Source organism: Platalea leucorodia (genome assembly GCF_965183815.1).
Source record: "Platalea leucorodia genome assembly, chromosome: 2".
Taxonomy (NCBI): Eukaryota; Metazoa; Chordata; class Aves; order Pelecaniformes; family Threskiornithidae; genus Platalea; species Platalea leucorodia.
The window spans coordinates 115,678,679-115,701,306 of NC_138824.1; the positions used below are offsets into that span (position 1 = coordinate 115,678,679).

General features: G+C 42.0%; 1 protein-coding gene across 1 annotated transcript; it reads left to right on the forward strand.

The window, feature by feature from the left end:
- Window positions 1-2,767: 2,767 nt before the first annotated feature.
- MAEL (maelstrom spermatogenic transposon silencer) lies at window positions 2,768-15,169 on the forward strand (the record flags this gene model as incomplete). The annotated part of the gene is made up of 12 exons (XM_082337304.1): window positions 2,768-2,899; window positions 3,616-3,702; window positions 5,911-6,013; window positions 8,044-8,199; window positions 8,717-8,758; window positions 9,670-9,797; window positions 10,844-10,898; window positions 11,496-11,637; window positions 12,837-12,899; window positions 13,783-13,915; window positions 14,172-14,250; window positions 15,054-15,169. The coding sequence occupies 12 exons, from the start codon at window positions 2,768-2,770 to the stop codon at window positions 15,167-15,169; spliced, it is 1,236 nt and encodes a 411-aa protein (XP_082193430.1).
- Window positions 15,170-22,628: the final 7,459 nt, after the last annotated feature.

The window sequence follows — 22,628 nt, forward strand, 5'->3', positions numbered from 1 at the left end:
ACATCACGCAACTGATGCTACGTGGAGTAAGTGGGTCACGCTGATCACACAACCCCAGTTGCCCAGGAATCTTGGAAATGATCATGGACTGGCCAGAAGGCAAAGATTTCAGAATATCGCCAGAGGAGGAGGCCCCACCGTATAATAAGCGACAAGAAAATGAGAAGCAACGTGCCCTGTTCGCTCATGGGTCCTGTCGTCTCGTGGGGAGGCATCGGAGGTGGAAAGCTGCCGTATGGAGTCCTGTATGACAAGTCGCAGCCACCTTTGAAGGAGAAGGTGAATGGAGTCAGTCTGCAGAGGCGAAAGCCACCCAGCTGGCTTTAGACATTGCTGAACGAGAAAAGTGGCCAGTGCTCGCTCTCAAGTAGATGCTCGCTTACCCAAGAGCCAGGCCACTGAAGAACATCAAAGCAACCAGCAGGTGGATCAGGCTGCTAAGATTGAAGTGGCTCAGGTGGATCTGGACTGGCAACATAAGGGTGAATTACTTCTAGCTTGGTGGGCCCATGGCACCTCAGGCCATCAAGGAAGAGAGGCAACGTATAGATGGGCTCGTGATCGAGGGGTGGACTTGACCATGGACACTATCGCACAGGTTATCCATGAACGCGAAACATGCGCTGCAATCAAGCAACTTCCCCTGCCCTGCCAGCGAGAAGCTGGGAGGGGGCCCAGCCAGGACAGCTGACCCAGACCGGCCACAGGGCTATTCCATACCGTATGGCGTCATGCTCAGCATATAAACTGGGGGAGTTGGCTGGGGAGCAGCGATCACTGCTCGGGGACGGGCTGGGCATCGGTCGGCGGGTGGTGAGCAATTGTATTGTGTAGCACTTGCTTTGTATGTTATTATTGTATTATTATTCTATTATTATTACCATTATTACTACTACTACTATGACTACTATTTTATTTTACTTCAATTATTAAACTGTTGTTATCTCAAGCCACGAGTTTTCTGACTTTTACCCTTCCCGTTCTCTCTCCCGCCCCACTGGGGCGGGGAAGCGAGCGAGCGGCTGTGTGGTGCTTAGTTGCTGGCTGGGGTTAAACCATGCCACCTCTCATCTCCTCCACTTTTCTACCGCATATCTCAAAACCAAACCCAGGCCTCTTAACTGAAGTTGGTCTTCATCTCTTTCTCCACTCCTCCCTGCATCTTCTGGGCTCCTACTTAATTATCTGTTTCTCCACTCTTTCCTGCATCTTCTGGGCTCCTACCTCATTATCTGTCACCCCCTATTCTCCCCTAGTACCCCAGGTCCTGTTAGCACTTTGAGCACTACTGGAGGCATCAGAGTAGGCACATCACCGTGATCATCTTGTCTCATGAAGTACCAGCTCCTCGTGAGCTCGCTGTCAGGGAGCAGCAGGCACCGGGCTGCTCCAGGAGAGGAAAGCTGGGAGCCAAGATGTGGGGGGCATGCAGGCTGCAGGGCAGGCACCTTGCCAGCCAGTGCCCAGCCCGACAGTGAGATGCAGTAAGATCCCTGTTTTGGCCTAGATGAAGTAGTTGCAACCAGTAATAATGTTCTCAATATTTTCAGAAGTCCCATGTACCAGTAGATGTGTTTTGGATATGGAATTCCAGTTGGTCTCTTCTTTTTCTGTTCCTTTTTTTTGTTTGTTTATACATATGAACATATACATAGGAACATATGTACAGATATACGTATGAACTGTGTTCAGTTTTGGGCCCCTCACTACAAGAAGGACATTGAGGTGGTGGAGTGTGTCCAGAGGAGGGCAACAAAGCTGGTGAAGGGTCTGGAGCACAAGTCTTAGGAGGAGCGGCTGAGGGAGCTGGGGTTGTTGAGCCTGGAGAAGAGGAGGCTGAGGGGAGACCTTATTGCTCTCCACAACTGCCTGAAAGGAGGCTGTAGCGAGGTGGGGGTTGGTCTCTTCTCCCAAGTGACAAGCGATAGGACAAGAGGAAACGGCCTCAAGCTGCGCCAGGGGAAGTTTAGGTTGGATATAAGGAAAAATTTCTTCACCAAAAAGGGTTGTCATCACTGGAACAGGCTGCCCAGGGAGGTGGTTGAGTCCCCATCCCTGGAGGTATTTAAAAGATGGGTAGACGTGGTGCTTAGGGACATGGTTTAGTGGAGGACTTGGCAGTGATATGTTAACGGTTGGACTGGATGATCTTAAGGGTGTTTTCCAACCTAAACCATTCTATGATTCTATATCATAGAATCATAGAATCATAGAATATCTATCTACATAAATGAATGTAGTGACTCTTTGTAAGGATTTTGCTAAATTTAGTATATAATTTAGTATATAACACTATTGAGAGTGAGACAATATAGAGGTGTATGACCCTTTTATTTTGAAAAATCAGTATATTGCCATTTTTTGAGGTTGGAGAGCCTGCGTTTTGAATGTCTATGAGAACTTGGTGCAAGTTATTGCTCCCATTGGGTATTTCTTTTCCTTCAGCACCCAAAGAACGTTAAAAAAAGCCAAAAAAATCCCCAAACAACAAACCACCCCGTCACGCTGCCCCCCCGGCCCATCCTGAGGTGACGGTTAACACCCGAGGTGTGGGCGGGGCGAGGGCCTCCAGGCCGGGCGGCCGTAACGCCTGACCGTTACCCGCCTCTTCCCGCCAAAAGCCGAGCCCCGCCCCGCCGGCGGCTCCTCAGGGCGCCCCGCCCCGAGAGGCGGGCGGGCTGCCATCGGGCCCGGCGGCCGCTCCCTCGGCGGGGCTGCCCAGCGGCGTGGCGGGGAGAGCCCGAGGGCCGGCGGGGTCGGAGCCGCCATGGCGCAGCGCAAGGGCTCCGCCAGCCCCTACTGCTTCTTCGTGCGCGACCAGCTGCCCGAGCTGCAGCGGCGCGGGCTGCCCGTCACCCGCGTGGTCGACGCCGTCCCCTTCTGCTCCCAGGCGTGGGCGGTGAGGGGAAGGAAGGACGCTCTCCCGCCCGCCGCCCCTCGCCTCTCCGGCCTCCTCCGGCGGCGAGCGGCCTCGGGTTAAGGCAGCTTCATGGCGGGGAGGGCAGGGGGGAGGCCCGCGGCGCGGTCCTGCTCCAGCCGCAGTGTGCCGGGGCCGTGGGCTTCCTAGCAGCTCACCTGCCTCTTGCTGGTGGGGAACCAGCACCCCTCAGGTGGCTCTGTGCGGTGGCCCTGTGCAGGTTGCGTGGTGGGCAACGTGTCAGTGTGGCCTTTCTGAGAGGGTAAACTAGCTGGTGGCTCAGCTGCCATATGTTTAGTGGCTCAAATGGGCATCTTGAGGGGCCTCAGCTGGCTCTAGCTAATAAGCACAAGACAGAGGCAGCTCTGGTATTTTTGCTGTGGGTAGTGGCATCCCCGTCTGGCAAAAGTAGTTTCAGAAGACCCCTTGTTTGTGGTGGGGCAGTGCTAGTTTGCCCTCGGCTGAAGATGCTTCAAAAGCACGTGCTCGCTAGGTGTTTTGAATCAAAGCTTATGGCTTTGTTAGGGAGAAAGCTATGGGAAATGTTTGAGTCAACGTTAGCAGTTGGCAGTTCTTGCCAAGCATTGATAATGTTGTTTGGAAATGCACAATTAATTTCTTATACAGAGTTTGTTACTTTGTGGAACTACTAGAAGGAAGCAGTAAACCCTTTTTTTAACAATTTGTTTTCCTTCAAGTTGCTGACTAAGGAAGAAAAGATGGCATACACAGAGAAGGCTCGTAAGTGGAATGAAAAGAAACGCTCTCAGAAGACAGTGAAAGAGGTAAATGCTGCAAAAGGAACACCCTTCAGTATAGCTAAATAAGAGGGGGAGTAAGTGCTGTTGAGGTTTGGTCAGCTGTGACATTATGGAAGATCACCTGCTCTCCATAGCCTCCAACGTCTGGAGGTTATGGCTGCTGTAGCAGTCCATACCATTATGAAGGTTACGCAGAAAATTGTTCGGTTTGAATTGAAGGTGAAAATGCTCTGTACCATTTTAAACCAGCACAGCTTGTTCCTTTGGGCTCTTTTACCAAGTAAAATGTAGTTCTCCAGCAACTGAGTTTTATGTTTAACAATATTTTGCAGTGACTGATTTACAATGGTTTTTTTATTTATAATACTGTAAATTGGTTTGACTTCTGGTCATAGGTTCATGTTGCTTTTGCTTTGTGCATGTCCTTAATTTAGATGGTCCTTGTCTGATGGCCTGAAACCACATTTTATACACAGCTGATTTGGCATTCTTGAGTGGCTGTGTGGTGCAGTAGGTCAATGAAATGTTGCAGCCTACACACAAAAAGTATAGTTACACCTTGCCATTATTTTTAGATTGGCTTGATTATGGAGAGAATAGTAATGCTATGGTGGAGGACAAAATCCCACAATATAGAAGTAAGCAGTTATGTTAAGCTGAATGTGGTTGTGGTCAGAAATAGTGCTAAACAGATCCCTGCTATTATTTACTGTCTTGAAAAGGGTGTGTGTGTGTGGGGGGGGGTGTCCCTTTTTTTTTTTTCCCCCTTCTGTTTGTCTCTCTCCCTCCCTCTCCCAGCAGTTCCCTGAAGCATAGTTTGCTTCAGAGTTTGAATTTTGTGAGGTGTCAGAAAACTTCTTATATTCCAGTCTTGGTTGGCAATGTAAAAACTTGAGTGTCAAAGCAAAGAGCCTGATTGAGTATATGGATAATACTGCATTTACTTCTTCATCCCATATTGCTAGATACTGACTATGAACTAGAAATTACTGGTGAGGGTAAATTTTAGGACTTTAAAAACACGTGATGCTAGAGAGAATGACAGCGTGATCGTAGTTCTGAGTAACTAGTAAATCCAGATTAGTTAATTTAGTCAATCTAAAGTAGTAGGTAGATGTTAGGCAATGTTTTCTGATTTTGGGGGCCTGCCTGTATGGGGAAGAGCTGTTTAAAATGTGATCATCGTTGTGTTATTTAGCAGGCTAGGGGTATGTAATTAACGAAGCTCCATTTTCATACATAATGGAGAGCTACATGAAATGACAACTAAGTCACAAATGGAGGCTTCTGTATTTCCTTCCACAAGCGATAGAATTTTAGAAAGCTGTAATCAGGGAAAGGAGTAATTGCTTTACCAAAATAAAGAGCATCATCCTTATTGCCTATCAGTGGAAACAGGGAAGTGTGTATGTATGAGATTATATGTGATTTCAATTTATTAATCACCCCACTGTACACAGACAACCACAGTTATTTTGTGTAGTGAAAGGTCTCTGTCATCTTTTGGAGGTGACCTAAGCTTACTTGGATGGTACTAATTCTTCATTTTGTTTTAAATAGTTCAAACTGATAATCAACAACCTTTGGCTAAGATGGTCATCTAGAATTAGTTTACCTGGATGTGGATGTTATTCCCAATTTGGGTCTTGAATGATTGAATTCTGTACGCCTGCCAGGTTACTCTTCCTGTCCTCTTCAAAGGTTATTGTTGTTCATGCATGGATTTGCAGTGGTTGATGGGCATACACGCCCCTCTTACTTGCTCTGTGCCAGCGTAATCTGATGACTTCCTTGAGGCTTTATCAGCTTTTCATGAATTCTATTCCTACTCAAAGGCAACTAACTCATGTGCCAAACTTTTTCCTAAAGTTTATAGAAAAAGTTTTGAAATTCCAATTTGAAAAGTTCCTCTCCTGTGACAAGTGGTTGAACCCAGCAAAATATTTTTTTTTTTTTTTTTTAAATTATATTTTGTAAATATAGCTGTAGTTCTTTCCGGTTGTAGTGAGTTGACCAAGGTACTAACATACCTATCTCTCTGTTAGAAGAGAAATCTTGCCTTCCTGGTTTGCAAGTACACAGGCACTTGTATATAAACTGCAGACTTGTTCCACCTAACCATAACTGTTAGTGGACGTCATACGTTCCTCTAATAGAAGGAGGTGAAGGACTTTATTGGGGATTAGTAGACTCTCTTGATTTTTTTTTTTTAACCTTCTCATCTTTTTCCAGACATGTAATCTGGCTCATCCGGTTCCTGCTTGTCCGACCACAAAGATGCCCAGTGTTACTTCTCTTCCAGATGCCTCTGCTATGTCTTGGAAGAATGATCAGGGTATAGTAATCTTAAAGCTGTTGATCCTGGTAGATAAAAGCTTGCCCTTTATAGATATTCTCAATGGTACCTATACAAAGGCTGTTTACATTTTGCTGATAGACATCTGTGTCAACTGTTTCTTTGTTTTAAACTAATGGTCTACTGCTGTAAAAAGGTCTTTTGTAGTGTAGAGGGAAGTCAGTGCAAATGTGTCCTGTCCATTCTGTGTGTCGTCCCCCCGCCCCCCCGGGCAAAACAATTCTGTCCTCTTGTTTTTTAGCTTGATGGGAGTATAGCCACTAATAGTATCTTTACAATTATTTCAAGGTTTTTAAGAAAAAGGTAATTCTTCAACTTCTACATTTATGACTTACAAGGCCTAATCCAAGTTCAGCATAAAAGAATACTTGTACCAATTTTAAAGGGTGAAGAGTTGTTAGATATCAGTGTTCAAAATTTGTATGGTAGAGGTGTTAAATAAAACGATGACCTGGTCTCTTTGGGAGAATAAAAGAGGGAATATGTACTTTGTCAGTGCTTTTATAACATCCTGGCTTGCTTCCTTATTGAAAGAACTCTTGGAAACTGAACCTTTCTTATCTGTACCCCCTCTTTAAATGGATGTTTTGATTAGAATTGAGTAATGAACACATCTGTAATCTTTTCCTCATGAATATTACATTATTCTGAAAAATGATAAATGGTAGTGCTTACAAGGTAAGTCAAGCAGCCAGTTAATATAAGCCCTATCTGTTGTGTGGTTAAGTTTCCACTCAAGCCTTTTACGTAACAAGTCTCTTGAACTATTTTTGTGTTGTCATGGTTATGGAGAGGCAGGAAAGAGTAGCTCCATAAAAAGTGTAATACCTGTTAGCGTCCTCCCTGCCAGAGGTCATGCTCCCCTGTCACTGTGATGCAAATCTGATCAGGCTGATCATGGTGGCTTGAGCTGACACAACTGATCTTGAAGCTGAATGAGAGGGATAATGGTAAGGGATAACTGAGATGCATTTTATGATGTTGCTCCTTAATATTTCTTGGTAAAAGTCCTGTATGGTTCCTGGTAGCTATATCCATCTTTTCATAAGGAAAGCAGTTCAAACTCAGGTAGGAGAGGTATCTTTCCTGTGACCCTGCAGCTTGTAGAGTTTAAGACCCATATAAGAGAGCATCAGCATTCAAGGTTAGGACAACTGGTGTTAAATGCCATAAAGTCTGATGCACAGCAGCATTTCTGTGTAAAAGCAGCTATACATCTCTATTAGTTAGTAGAACAAGTAGGATTTTTTGATGAGGGGCAGAAGTTAAGGGTAAGAATTAAATAGCTACCTTAAACTTCAATGAGAATGTTATGTGACATTCATGAAGAGAAGAATTAAGGTGTATTGTGAAATATTTTTCATAGTTGAATACTTTTTAAATTAGTAAATGATAACTTTATTTCTGAACACTTGCCTTGGCTATTCTTGCTGCTTTCTTTGGGAGCTCATTTAGCAGAGGAGAAGCAATCCTTTTAATTATCAGACTTCTCATCTCCTCTTACACTAGAAGATTATTGCCAGCTCATTTAACTTGTGTAAGTTACTGAATTGAGCTTGTGAGGCTGTTTTGCGGTTACAGATTTTATTTTCTAACTTTATTTTCCTAAAGGATGAAGAGACCTATTATAAAAAGGAATAGTGGTTCCTGTTGGATTCCAGGCCTGTTAACATTCTTGTGGGTTTGATTTTTTTTTTTTAATTGCTTTTATTTTTTTGGTTGTTTTTTTTTTTTTTTTTTTTTTCCCCTGATCTCTACACACAGTAGCATCTATGGAAGGTGTACCAGGACTACCGATACGCCTGAATCTTGCATAAGTATTAGTTACCTTGTCATCTCAGATAAAGATCTGTGTGCTTTACTTGGTCATTGCCCTGCTTTACTCACTCATATGGTAAAGCGCACCAAAGCTTTCACTGGATGAGGTGAGGCCAGGATGGCTTGCTGTAACTTCCGGTGGCTCTTCTGAAAATGTGGTGTTGTGGTTTGTTTTTCTTTTTTCCTTTCAGCTGTGGTTGCAGAAATCTTCTACTTCCTGAACATTTACAGCCATGGCAAACTGCCATCCCACTGTGAACAGCGCTTCCTTCCTTGCGAGATTGGGTGTGTCAGGTACTCCCTACAGAATGGCATAATGGCTGATTTCCATCACTTCATAGATCCAGGTGAGTTCCAAGGAAGGGAGACAAGAAGTAGTTCATCTTGCTTTGGGCTGAGAGGGAGGCTTTCTAGTGTCACTGCTGCCCAGATTAGATTTCTGGCACTAAGACAGGTTTATTTCTTTGACTATAAGTGGTTGGACTTCTTAAAATATTGGAGCAGTGCTGATTGTCTCTGAAGAGATGGACTTAAGCGTCAGAACTGCATGAAGCTTCAAAGAGGGTAGAATAAATCCAGGAGGACCTTCAGATGTTTGTGCTTTATATTTCATGCCAACAAATGTTTGTCTTGATTGGACCTAAACACACACGCTATACAATATGCTTTGTTTTTTAAAATGCCTATAACTGAAAATAACTTTTTCGAAAATAGTTGTGGCACTTGTACAAGGCCATAGGAGAAGATGAAGCTGTTCCTTTCTGTACATGAAACGAAGGTGTATAGTTGAGAGTTAAGGATCTGTCATTGTGGATGTTGGATGATGATTGTTCTTTTTCTCCCGTCTCCCCTGCTCTTCTGCAGAAGTACCACCACGTGGTTTTCGGTACCACTGCCAGGCTGCTAGTGAGTATCAATGGAGAAAAAGAATAGTATGCAAAGGTGTACAGTTTTAGACTCAGCTTATCTGATCTGTATCCAAGTGTTTTGTAAATCTACAGTTTTGCCTTCTGGGAACTTGTCAAGTTTCGAAGAGAAAGGAGTGACAGAGCAGCTTGTCACAGTCACCTTTTATATGTTTCTTGTACCCACAAATGGCAGAGTGCTTCATCCGAAATGGTTTTGTCAATGGCAGAGTTATTTGTATTTTGTCTTCCTATTTGATTCAGTAATAACTGCAGTATGTTCTTCTTAAATGGGACAACTTTGTGTGGCTTTAAATGCTTTCAAGCCCATCTGAGCAGAGTATCCTTCCCTTGATAGTCCTTGTGTATATCTTCAGCCTGAGGTGCTAAATCATAATAGGGTAACCCAAAAACACTAGTTTGTATTTAAAAGTTGTAAGTATTTTGCAGCTTTACATATATCAACAAAGTTAAAGTATTTATACTGTTGTTGTATCTGGCTTGGCCTGCCTTATTTCCCTTGTGACTCTTAAGAAGTGTTTACAGATTCCAGTTTGTTTCTATTAGGACGCTTCCTCCCCTTGTGTACAGAGGGAACAAACTTGGCCTGTGTTTTCCTATGTCAAATACTTAGATAATGGCCCTTTAAAGGGGTGGGGGGGTGGGGGTGTCTGTGTGTGTGTTTGCTCACAGCCCAGACCCGCCAGTCTTCTGCTGGGAAGCAAGGTTTTGATAGCTTAATCACAGACACTGCCTGTAGAGAAGAGGAGATGTGTGTGTTTGTGTGTATGCATATATGTATATAAAAAGATACAAAGGAGGGGGGAACTGTATCATGTAAGGAAACAGGACTTCTCATAAACCGTTTTTTCTTTTTTTTTTTTTTTTCTGCCCCCCCCCGCCCCCCCTTAGGTGATGCCACTCATAAGATCCCTATATCTGGATTTAATCTTTCACGTACTTCTTACGCAGTTGTCTTACGGGAGCTTCTTGAGTTTGTCCAGCCAGCCAGCAGTGTTCGGCCTCACTTTTACTGCAGGGTATGACCAAGGTCAAAGTAAGGTGCTCTGAACAGGTTGCCCAGAGAGGTGGTAGATGCCCCATCCTTGGAAACACTCAAGGCCAGGCTGGATGGGGCTCCGAGCAACCTGATCTGGTTGTAGATGTCCCTGTCCATGGCAGGGGGGATGGACTAGGTGACCTTTAAAGGTCCCTTCCATCCCAAAGCATTCTATGATTCTATGATAAATCAAAACCTCTAGTTTCACTTCTGTTGCATGACTATGGAGATACTTCACTCTAAAACCTTATCAGTGTGCAGATGAGTGGGAAAAGACACTCTTTTCGAAAGTTTTCCAGTTCCATGCACGAAGAAACGGCCCCTAGAAGCTAACCTTTTTATAAAGCAGAGACCTAATTTTCTGCCTTCTTATTTTCAGCCTGCACTCAGGCTCTAGTCTACTGACATTGACTTGGTTTCTGACATTGTTTTGACTTAGATTAAGGGCTTTTAAGATTGACTGAAATTGATTGTGCTGAATAATAGTCACACAATCCTGCTTGTCTAAAGGATGTTTTTACATTTTTATGACTCTTTCTCCATGAGAATACTGTACATCTTAATTTTTGCTCAAGTTTTGTTTGCCAATGAGCAAAACAAAACATTAGGATTCAGAGGCGTTTAAGCTTTGTGACAGATATGTGATGTTTTGATTCCACTCAAGCCTAATGTTAATCCTTAAAAAGGTGGGGAGGGTCAAGATCTTGGGCTCCATCCATAAATATAGTGCTCTGAAGAAATACGCATGAAAAAAAAAAATCTCAGAGCACTTAACATACTATAGTATGGGTTAACCTTTAACCTATCCCCAAACATTAGTCCAAGATTTCTCCTGGGGTTTGGTTGGAAAGCTTCTGTGGCATTTGGTTCCTCTTCAAGATAATTTTCAGGAAGAGTGTACATTCAATCCCACAAACATTGAATTTTATTTTAGAGGTGAGTTTTTCAGACATAGTCAGAAGTCTTGCAGATGTCAGAATTATATACTGTACTTCTTCAATGTGACTGAAATTTTCTTTCCTCTAGTCTAATGACAGATTCCGAATTAACTGGTGTCTCAATCGAATGGCTAGCGTAACAGGTGGGAAATGGATCATTTTTGGCCTTCCCTACCCCCCCCCCCCGCCCCGGGGAAGAAGGATTGTGTAATCATGGACAGGTTTATTTGTCTGAAAATCTTTGGGTCTCAAAGGTTTCATAAAAGCTGGTACTGACAGCGAGAACTACTTTGCATGCTTCTTCCTCTCCTTTTCCTCCCCATCAGTGACAGTAAAACAGGAGCATGTTCAGCTAACTGGCTAACGAGCACATCCATAGGATAACATACACTGTTTCTTGCTCAGCCAGTTAAAGGAGCACTAGAGGCAGTGAGATTACTGTGAAGGTGAGCGTATGGGTAACACATGGGAAAAACTAACAGCTTCTGAGCAGAGATGGCCTGCAAGTAGGGTACGTAGTTACTGAGGTGGAGAAAATTATGGGAATATAGGATGACCCACTTTGCTAGGAAGCCAAGTTTCATAAAAACCACTGGTGGAATAACTTGTTAAGGTTTACAAGAGCTTTGATGCTCTGGTAAGAGGCTGGGCAGTGAACAGGGACTGACTGAGAAGTGAGCTGAGCAGAATATTCACTTGACTATTTTGTTCTCCTGACCTGGATTTTCTCTGAGCTATAGGCATTGAGAGCCACCTGGAGATTCTTGCAGTAGAAGACCTGGTAATAGAACTGTACCGGAAGAAATACCAAAAGGAGCCATCCAAGACTTGGGTGTGTAGAGAACTGGATGTATTCCTGTGGGATTTCTCCAGTAATACCAGGTATGTTGAGTATTTTGTGGAAACGCGTATAAGCCTGATGTGTCTTGGTGCCCTACATATAGCTTATATGCTGCTGGGCTAGAATGTTCTGCAAGCCTTGTAATCAGAAATGCTTCTAGTCACATCATGAGTACAACTGGAAATGAAAAATACTTTCCCAAAAGAAGTGTAAAGATAGACAGCTTTTTAATGCTGAATCTGGGGCCTAATTTAAAGGAAGGGGTAAAAAATGGTAATAAAATATATTGTGCTATTTAATGGGCAATCATAGAAGTGAGAAGATTCAGACTCTCTCAGAAGCGTAATCTGGATGGGACCTGGCTGTTGCTATACATCAAATGCCTCATGCTGCTACTGTGATGACGGATATGTATGTTTACCCGTGGTATAAATCAAGTTCTCAAGCATAAGCATTAAACTAGATCCTATCTTTTTTCTACTGGAATGAATGTTCTTTATTACACATCTGGAATCCTATTTACTTTGTAGGATTTTTTCCTTTTTTTTTTTTTTTTCCCCTCATGTATCTTGATCAGTAAAGCTTTTCCTGCTTTCAGATTCTTCCGTGTTTGTACAAAGAAGTGGTATGTAGCTTGTGTTCCAGGGGAATATTTAGTGATGACGCAGTTAACTTAGAAATATACTTTAACTTTTCCTCTGCTACTGTTTTAAGTAAGAACCAATAATTTGATCTTAAATTTTAGTAGATCTTTAAAAAAAAAATTACTCTTGGAAGTCTGCTTACAGTATGGATTTTGGGATTATCAGTGTCACTTTATGTTTTTATAGTCAAGCAGTTTTCCGTTTCCATGAGTACCTTCACGCTAGAGGGAGACCTTAAGAAGAATGGGAAAATGTGCTTTAAAACATACATTTGGAGAGGAAAGTGAGGATATTTATACTAAGAGGAACTATTTCACATTGTCTCACATTGTCTCTTAGGACTCTCTTTTCTCCTTTCCCCCTACCTCAGCATGAAGCAGGTTGCCTGTTAAGCATGCCTTTTAACTCTGCATAAACCACTTAGAGCTTAGTTATTGAACACTGGTCCTCTGTGAAATTTTAAAGGTACTATATGGTCACTGAGACAAAAAGAACATCTTTAATATTTGTTTGTGTTCCTTCTGACCAGACCAACTATTCATGTTAATTGATGATGTAGATGCTTCTGAAATAAGCCTGAACTTTATTTCATGTAGGTGCAAGTGGCATGAAGAGAACGATATACTCTGCTGTGCTTTGGCATCCTGTAAGAAAATTGCGTGAGTATTGCTATAGAGTTATCTCCAGTATGATGACTTTTTATTTTGTTACAGATGCCTATTTTTGGCTCTGGCTTCTCTGACTGCCTGGAGCACTGTAGTTCTAGATCTTTAGTTTTATTTATTCCCTTCATTCCCAAGATTTTGTTCTATTTGTAACTTTCGTTGTTGTTTGTATGGCTTAGCAGTATGCTGTAAGTCTAAGCACTTAGATGTCATTTCTGTGATAGTAATGTCCATCACTCTGTAGTCATCCTTTCACTACCTCCACTTACTATGGGAGAGTTGAGAGAAGTGCTGATTACATTGGGATTCACTGTTTTTCTTCAGAGGTTTAGTATACCTGTATTTGGTAAGACATTCTCAGTATATTCTAGTATATCTCTACTTTGGAAACTTTTATACTGCCTTACATATAATGTAGATACATAAGGTTCTGTAATCTTTTTGGTGTGGGGAAAGGGAAAGTAAATAGTTGGGAAACAAGGAAATGCCATTTAAGATGTCAGTCAGTAGTAGTAGCACTTTGAGAGAGATAATAACAAGAGTTTTTTAAATGAAAGACTATTCATTATGCACTGTTATGCCTTGCAAAAAAATGTTGCTTTTCACACTTTTCAGGGGCTGCATTTGATAGTGTGGGGAAGCAGTTGTTTTAATTTCACGTGTAGTTGCAGAATAGGCTGGTGGGCTTGGAATGATGCAGGCTAACTATTCAGCTGCTGCAATAATGTCCTTCCGCCCTCTGTCATCTGCTCTGTGCATCTCAGTCTGTGGTTGCTTTTGTTTGCCAGTTGAAGAACTAAAAATGCTGTGCTTCTGTACATAAGCATTACAGCCCTCTTAGCCAAACTTTTCTTGTTTTCTTTTTTTCTCGATCAAGTTATTGCATCAGTAAATCTTTAGCTAATGTGTATGGAGTCTCGCTGACAGCAGCTCACCTACCTCTTCAAGACTCTGATTATGATGAAAGCAGAAATACCAAGATGGTGATACTGGATGCTGGACGTTTTCAGGTCAGATTCTTTAAACTGGTATCCTGTTTTATGTCTAGTTAACTCAAGTGTTCAAACTTGCAAATTTCAGGGTAGCTGTTTTCTCATTGGATGTTGACTTCTGTGCCGTATATTGGGCAGACTGATGAAAGAAAAATAATCACTAGCTGGGTCGTTTCTTGTGATTTTTGACCATAATTCATAGGCTTCATGGATAGTTGTGTATACTGCATTTTAGAAGACAGATATCACTTGCAATGTTTATTCCTTCATACAGAAAATGAAGGCGGAGGGTTCTGGATGTGACAGACATTTCGCTTCTTCAAGTCAGGATCAAGAGCTTGTCCCTTCTAATTGTGAGTTTGAAACTTTCACATTTGTAAGGGGAAAGAGGTATTTAAACTTCATCCAATTGCTGCTCTTTCAAATTTCTGGGCTTAGATGTTGCCTGTCAGTGGCATAAAGCTTAAACAACTCTGCATGAGCCGCGTTTATTCCTGCACGTGGATTTCACTGAATTTCTGAAGACATAAAGAGCTGCCCTTTTCATACTGGATGCAATCTTATGGTCAAAAAGGTCTCTCAAAATTTAGTTTTTCTTACAAATGTTGCTCTCTGGTTCATACCCCCTTGTTTTTCTGCTACATGAAGTCTGTTTTCATATGCTTAGGTGCTTTGAGACAGGGCCATTTTTAAAATACTCTCCTTGCTCTTAAGTCATTATATTTGCAGACTCAGCTGGTACTTGTTGCCAGTATTCTGTTATAGCTCAGTTTATGAAGACTGCTCATTTAAAATCTTCTTTTTGGAGATGAAATTTTAATAGAAGTCATAGGAGCTCGGTTCATCTGGTCAGTTCATGACTAATCTTCAGAGGAGCAGAATCAAGTTTGTAAGACAAATAACTGTAAGAATTCTGAGTTTGTAGCTTATTTTCTTGCATATAAAATACATGCCGAATTAAACTCCAAAACTGTTCCAATTATAAATCATGAGATCTTATGGTCTTGGTGTTTATAGAGGACACAACCCCTGTCTCTGACTTTTTGTGTTAGAGCTATTGAGTAGGTTCAGCTCCAGAGCATATGAAGAACAATTCCATTAATTTATGCAAGCTTTAAAGGCTGATTTGATTTGCAAACTGTATTTAATTTAATAGGTGATTCTCCATGTGGTGTGAAGACTTCTCTTTATGGAACAAGTACCATGCGAGGAAGAGGAATTACTCGATTGTTGAAAAGTGCATCTGATCTATCCAAGTCTTTCAGTAATTGAATATTTTTTTTACATCCAGGAGCGCTGTAAATTCTGATTTTCCTTGTTTCCCTAAGATAACCAGCAGTTTCTCCAGACTGCAGTTTTTCATCTTATGTGCAACCCTTGACAGTTCAAGTTCTTGTTAGAATGATAAAACTATTGACTGGATTTAAAGACGACGAAAATCTTGTTTATTATATACAGGAAGACTTACTTTGAAGGGACCTGACCGTTGCATCCTCTCTTTAAAAATACATGCCATGCTAGTTCTGTTTCTTAATGGATGGAGTACAAATTCAAGATCAATTAGTCAATATCATTGGATTAGAAGAACTCTTCAGTGGCCAATGTGACTTTAAACAAGTGCTTTATTTCTTCTTCAATAACCTCCTTCCCCTCTTCTGCATGTGGAAGATAGAATTTCAGTGCATAACAGCCTCTCCCCAAAAAGTGATGGGGGAGCTTGGAGGTATGAAGGGCTGCACTAGAGGAATTAAAAGTTTAACAGTCTTACGAGCAAACCTTCAATCTGTCAGTTCCAGCCATGAAGAATTTGAGTGGTTATTCAAGGCAAAAAAGCAGGCTTTCTATGTCTTGGAAGAAATGCAGTGGCAAATTTATCCATCTATTAATGTTCTTTTAGAGGCACAGACTATATACATCAGGAACAAGTACAACATAGATACTGTTTTTTCCTTTGTATCAGTTTTCTGTTTAAAAAACGTATTTCCCTCAAATTTACAGACTGAAGAGAAGTGTAGGTGTTATGGGGTTTTTTGAAAGGAATATCAAATTCTAACCGATATATTAATCTGCAGATATAATTTCACAAGTTTAGTCAGGCTGGGTAGATACCAGTCATAATTATTTAAGGGCACATAAAAACTGGGAGACTGACGTATCACTGGGAAGTTACATGTTGCATTTTGTGGAGGTACAAGTCTTGGACTAGTTAACAAAAAGTTGTTTGTTGTCTGAGCCTCATCCTTAGTTGTTGTGTCTTTAAGCAACTGATTCTCAGAAATAAGAGCTTATTTTTTTAAGTTGTTTCTCCATTTTGTTGCAACAGAGGTCCAGTTGTGAATTACTATTTCCATAGCAACTAACTGTGAGAAGATATTTATTTCATTCCTTGTAGCAACTGAAACTCAGATCATTCTTTTGGATAATAGGGGGAAAAAAAACCAAACCAACAAAACGAAACCCAACCGAAATAAGAGGTCAATTCATTTATGAATAAACTCGAGCGTGCTGATCAGTATGTTAAAAAAGGCCAATTTCTGGTTTAGTTGGAAACCTGTTACCATTGCTGTACAGCTAGTTGAGGCCCTTTTTCCAGTATTGTAGGATCACTGAACCATTTTGATGCCTAACAGTTTGCTTATACCACTAAATTTTCTTGAATTATTCTGTATTTCCTTCCTTTGAGGCAGCTGTTCTACCTGCTAAATTTCACCAGATGAGGACAATAAACCTCTGAGAGTGAGATTTACAAATGAAACATTTGGGAATGTTGTAAAAGTGTTAAGAGTGTCTATTTAGTAGTGGTAAAGGCTTCTCTGCATTGGAATAGAGTTGTTTGAGTTTAGAGTTTCTTAACTGACAGCCATCGCTGCATTGACATTTCAAAACACACAGAACTGTAATCTTTGAATTATTTTCAGAGGTCAGTGTTGCAATAAAAGTTTCCTGTTTCAGTTCTTATGAAGAAGAGAATTCATTAGTATTAAAATATTTCTTCAGTATCAGTGTAAGTACACAAACCTAAGAGCATTTGTTACTATGCTTAAGGTGTTACACATCTTCAGGACTGAGTATCTGAGCAGAAATGGAGAAGTATGGAATTAGGGTTCCATGGCATGTCTGTACCTTATCACCGGTAACTTAAAATGGTACATAAGCTGTAGAATATCTACTTACATGCTGTAGGCAGCGGGCTGTTAACTAGGCCAGTAACTGTCTTACTGTAATAACCAACAACCTGTGGTGTTTTTCATAATGAAAACTGTAAGATCTATATAACGAGAATGAGTGAGTATGCTAGCTTGATTTAGCCTGTTTAATACTATTATTCTGGATATATTGAGGGGGATCCCTAACAGCTATTGGAGGATGACAGAAAATTCTTTCGTTTTGGAGCTCTGTTTCCCTGTCTGTTTTGCCATTTGAAACTCTGTTTGATTTCTTGAAAAATAAATTCTGCTTAATAAACACAATACAGTAATGCTTCTCTCCTTTAAGGGAAAAGTAAAGGCGAGGGAAAGATGGTGACTTACAACCTTAGCACACTTCTTAAGTGCAAGGAATAGTACTGGTAAGGCACAAATTGTGGATCAAAATCAGAAAAAAATTCTCCCTGCTTGCATGACAAAATTCTCAAGGGGAAATAAAACAAATAATAAAAAAAAAAAGGGCAGAATGGCTCTTGAGCAGAGTTTGAGTGATGCAGCCTCGGAGCTTTAAACATGTACTTTCCACATGGTAAAAAGTAACTAACTTAATACTCTCTGCATAGGGGTGTATAGGTACCATACAAATTGAACTGCCTAAAGAATTGTTTTTGTAAAGGAGGCATCTAACAGATTCTATCAGACGTGACTTTCTGACCTCCTATTAGCGTAGCTTACTCAGTCCTGTGGCAGCAATGGATAAAAGTCATCCTGGCTTTGCATACGCATTAGAAAGTTAATAGGTTTTTTTGTTCTTGTTATACGAGTTAAGTAGGTGAATTGTGTGTAACTGCTCTCTACTGTAAAGGTTTTGGCTAGGAGAACACTTGTCTGAGGGTCATGAAAACACAGTGGACTGTGGTGACAACTTTGCTGATCTAGTCTATGACATCAGTATATTAACCTGTAATCACGTATTTCTTCTGTTACATAATATTCAAGAGTATATAACGGATCTTGAAAAATAAAGCATGTTCCTGTAGAGTAAGCAGTAGAAGCTTCATGTAGTAGAAGCTATGAATTTGACTGTTACTTGTGCACTTCTGGCTTGCCTGCCTTCTCCTTTTGATAAACTGTAGAAACTAGGTATGTGGAAGAAGTTCCTATTGATTTGCTGTCTCTGCTCCAGCTAAGAATATTCTTATCAGTACCTTGTATTCTGATTTAGCAAAAATGTTCTCTTAAGTATATACATATATACTGTAGATACAGAATACCTGGTTTTGATGTCTTCAATTTAATTTGAAATTTGTTTTGGAAGGCTGATCTTACCAGTAAAGATCGAGGTGAAGAAGGCATTCAGTTCCTTGACCTTTTCCTTGTCCTTTATGACGAGGTCCCCATTCCCATTCAGATGCACCCACAGAAGTCCTTGCCCTTCATGTGCTTCACCAGATTTAGCTTTGGGTGGGTTTCGGCTTTCTTACCCCCATACCTGCACACTCACAGCATCTCTGTATTTCTCCCAGATCACTCATCTTGTGCTTCTACCTCCTGTATGTTTCCTTTTTATGTCTGAGTTTTGTCAGGAGCTCTTTGGTCAACCTCCGCTTGTTTTCCTGCTTATCTTGGATGAGGTGATACTTGAAAAATCAACGAGCTTGCCTGGACCTCTCTTCTCTTCAGGACCATATGCCACAAGATTCTTCCAGGCAAATCTCTGAACAGGCCAAAGACTGCTCTCCTGACATCCAGGGTTATGATCCTGCTTTTTTCATTCCTCTTGGGATCCCAAACTCCACTATCTCATGGTTACTGAAGTTAAGTTTGCACCCCAGCCTTCACATCCCTGACCAGTTCTTTCTTGTTTGTAAGTCTGAGGTCCAGCAGAGAGTGCCTCACCTCCTTGACTCCTCAATCACTTGTATCAGGAGTGTCATGAGTCTTCCAGTTGTCTGAAGAAGGCTTCATGTACTTCTTCCTGATAAGGCTGTCTACAGCAGACACCTGCTAGAATATCACCCATGTTGGTCTGCCCTCTATTCCTGACCTGTGAGCTCCCAGCTGGCTCATTGTCCATCCCCAGGCAGAGCTCTGTGCGTTCCAGCTGCTCTCTCGTGCAAAGAGCAACTCTCCCTTCTCGCCTCCCAAGTGTGAGAAAACAAGCTGGACGGTAAGTGATGTGTGGGAAGGGAAGCCTAGTCCTCTCTGTACTCCTGGGGCCTGTAGGCTCAACACTTGTGTCAGTTTCAGGATCTGCATTATAACCAGTTAAGCCATCAGAGAGTGTTTGCTGTGTCTAAAGTAAGATTAATCTTCATTACATCTTTAGCAATATGTTAGTGTTGTGGTTTACCCTGGTGTGCAGATAAACACCACGCAGCTGCTAACTCACTTCCCCCCTCCCCTGGTGGGATGGGGGAAGAGAGTCAGAAAACAGATAAACATCGTGGTGTGAGATAAAAGTGTAACAGGTAAAGCAAAAGCTGCACGTGCAAGCAAGGCAAAACAAGGAATTCATTCACTGCTTTCTTCAGCAGGCAGGTGTTCAGCCATCTCCAGGAAAGCAGGGCTTCATCACATGTAACGGTTACTTGGGAAGACAAATGCTATCACTTCGAACGTCCCCCCTTTCCTTCTTCCCCCAGCTTTATATGCTGAGCATGACGTCATACGGTGTGGGACAGCCCTTTGGCCAGTTGGGGTCAGCTGTCCCAGCTGTGTCCCCTCCCAGCTTCTTGTGCACCCCCAGCTGGTGGGGTGGAATGAGAAGCAGAAAAGGCCTTGACTGTGTAAGCCCTGCTTAGTGATAATGGAAACATCCCTGTGTTATCAACACTGTGTTCAGCACAAATCCAAAACATAGCCCCATGCTAGCTACTATGAAGAAAATTAACTTTACCCCAGCCAAAACCAACACAGACAGTCATCAAAATCTTAAAATGTAGAAGTGAAGGCAGTAATTTGGTGGGGATTGTCTGGGTGGAGGGTCTGTCAAATATTAGGTGTGGGGTATTGCTGTTCGAGTGCATGTCAAACCGGAGGAAGCAGTGCTGTGATCCTTGATCAGATGGCAGGGTTGATATTTGTTCCAGCGGGTGGGTTCTTTGTCAGCTACCTAGGCTGAGGTCCGTGCTGAGTCATACCCAAATAGAAAACTTGTTTCCATTTCAGGGGTCTTCAGCCATTACAGTCAGATGGCATTGCTGAAGGTCAGATTCTTCCAAATAAAAATTTGTGCTGGGTGAATAAAAACCTGTATTCAAGGAAGCCCTGTCTGGATTTCCTTGCAAAATAGCTGTTGTTTTCTGTTCCTGATATGTTTTTGGAAAGCTGCATAAATAATATGGAGGGACTGTACTTTTTGATTTGTTAGTTGAATTAAAAAGTGCTAATCCTTTCCCCTAGCAAGAATTTCAAACTTTCCCCAAAAGTGACTCAAGTATATGTGTGAAACTGAGTTTTTAATTTCTCATAGATAGATAGAAGTATATGCAGCTGACTGCAAGGCCTGTAACATCTTCCCATTTGGCAGAGTAAATGTACTGTAGTGGGGCAGGGAAATAACAAGTTTGTTATCTAGTTTCTGCCCTCTTGATGTCTTCTGCAGGATTATCATTCCTCACTTCCACCCTAGAATCAGCTGCCTGTTAATTTTTATTGCAATGATTCAGTAAAATGAAGAAATTGGAAATCACTTTTGTTAGTCTAACCCTGTATTATCTCTGTTCCCTCACTTTTCCTTGGTTCTGTCTTAGAAGCTCCCACAAGCTTCTCTAATTACCATTTTCAAATAATTTCCGTCATTCCCTAATGGACAGGTGAAAGGCAGGAGAGAGAAGTTCCAAATTCCCTTATGTTGGGCTATAATAAATTTAGTGCTAGTTCCAATGTATCCAGAATTAATCTTGACGGTTTGCTCATCGTACTGTGAACTCCTTCAGATAGAAGACTGCCTTGGTGTCTTTCCTGGAACAGATGATACAGATAAATAGAAAAGTAGTGCTGTTACTCTAGCAACAAGAATTGTGACATAATTAATTCTTGTCTGTCTGATCAGTTCTGAATTGTGCACTATACTGAATCTTGTAATAAGCAGTGGCAGTGCCGGCTTTTGTGTCTGTATAATACTGGAAATACTTCTCAAAATCCTGAGACGAGTGAGGAAGGCAGTGAAAGCAGACCGTGGGGCTTATGCGGAAAATGGGTAGGGGTGGAATCCCCGGGGGCCAGCTCCAAAGAATAAAGGTGTTCATTAAGGTTAGCAGTTCATTAAGAACAGTGTTTTCCAGACGCAAGAAAAGTCCAGGAAGGCAGGTAGATTTATCAGGAGACTGTCTTGCCTTTACAGGGAACTCATGGCTGCACCCTAGTCCTAGTGCAGTATGTGGGAGGTAGAAGCAGGTGTGGCATAGAGAGGAAAAATCCACAAACACTGGCCAGGCATGTAGGGATGGTTTTTGGAAAGCCAAAGCTCGCCTGGAGTTGATGCTTGCAAGGGATCAAGGTCAACAAGAAGAGCTTTTATGACTTTGTTAGCGGTAAAAGAGTGAACAAGGAAAAAGTTGCTGAATGGTGTGAGTGATTTAGTAACATGGCTGGAGTAACACAGAAAAGGCTGAGGTGCTCAGTACCTTCTTTGTTTCAGTCTTCACTAATAAGGTATCTCAGATCTCTATACTCAGGAGGGGTTCAGGGAAGAGAATACCAGCAGTGGATGAAGATCAAGCCAGGGATCAGCTGAGAGATCTTGACCCATACAAGGCCAGATGGGCTGCATCTGAGGATCCTGAGAAAGCTGCCTGGTATCTTTGCAAGGCTGTTCTCTTGGAAAGGTCACAGAGAACATGGAAAGTCCACTGCAATGGAAGGCAAATATTGCCCCCATCTGCCAAAAGGACAATCTAGGAAACCATAGACTGCTCAGCTCCACTGGACTCCTTGGAAAAACCATGGAGTGAGTCCTCTTGGAACGTGTTTTTGGGTACATGAAGCATAAGAGGGGGACTGAGAATGGTGAGCATGGATTTGTCAAGGCTAAATCATGCCTGACCAGCCTGAATGCTTTTCATGATAGGTTTGTGAATAAAAGGAGAGCAGTAGTGGTCATTTACCTTGACGTTAGCAAGGCTTTCAATGTGGTCTCTCACAGTATGCTTGTATCCAAGCTGGGATGTTGCAGTCTAGATGGGTGGACAACCAGATGAGTAAAAATCTGGTCCTGCTCTACGTGGAGGCCAGTAACAAGTTGGGGTACTGGAGGAGTCTATACTATGGCCTGTTCAGTGTCTTTAGCAGTGACCTGGGGGAGGCGATGGAGTTCGCTCTTGCCTGCAGAAAACACCATATTGGAGAGACCAGCTGATACGCTTGAGGGCAGGACTGCCATACAGAGGGACCTAAGCAGGCTGGAGGGGTGGGCTAATAGGAACCTTATGAAATGCAGCAAAGTCCTGCACCTATGAAGGAAGAAGCCCTTGCAACAGTACAGCCAGGACTGGCAGGAGAGCAACTCTGCTAGAAGAAAGCCCAAAACTAAGAATGGAATGGAAAAAAAAAAAAAAAAGGCAATTTGGAAGGTGAAATAG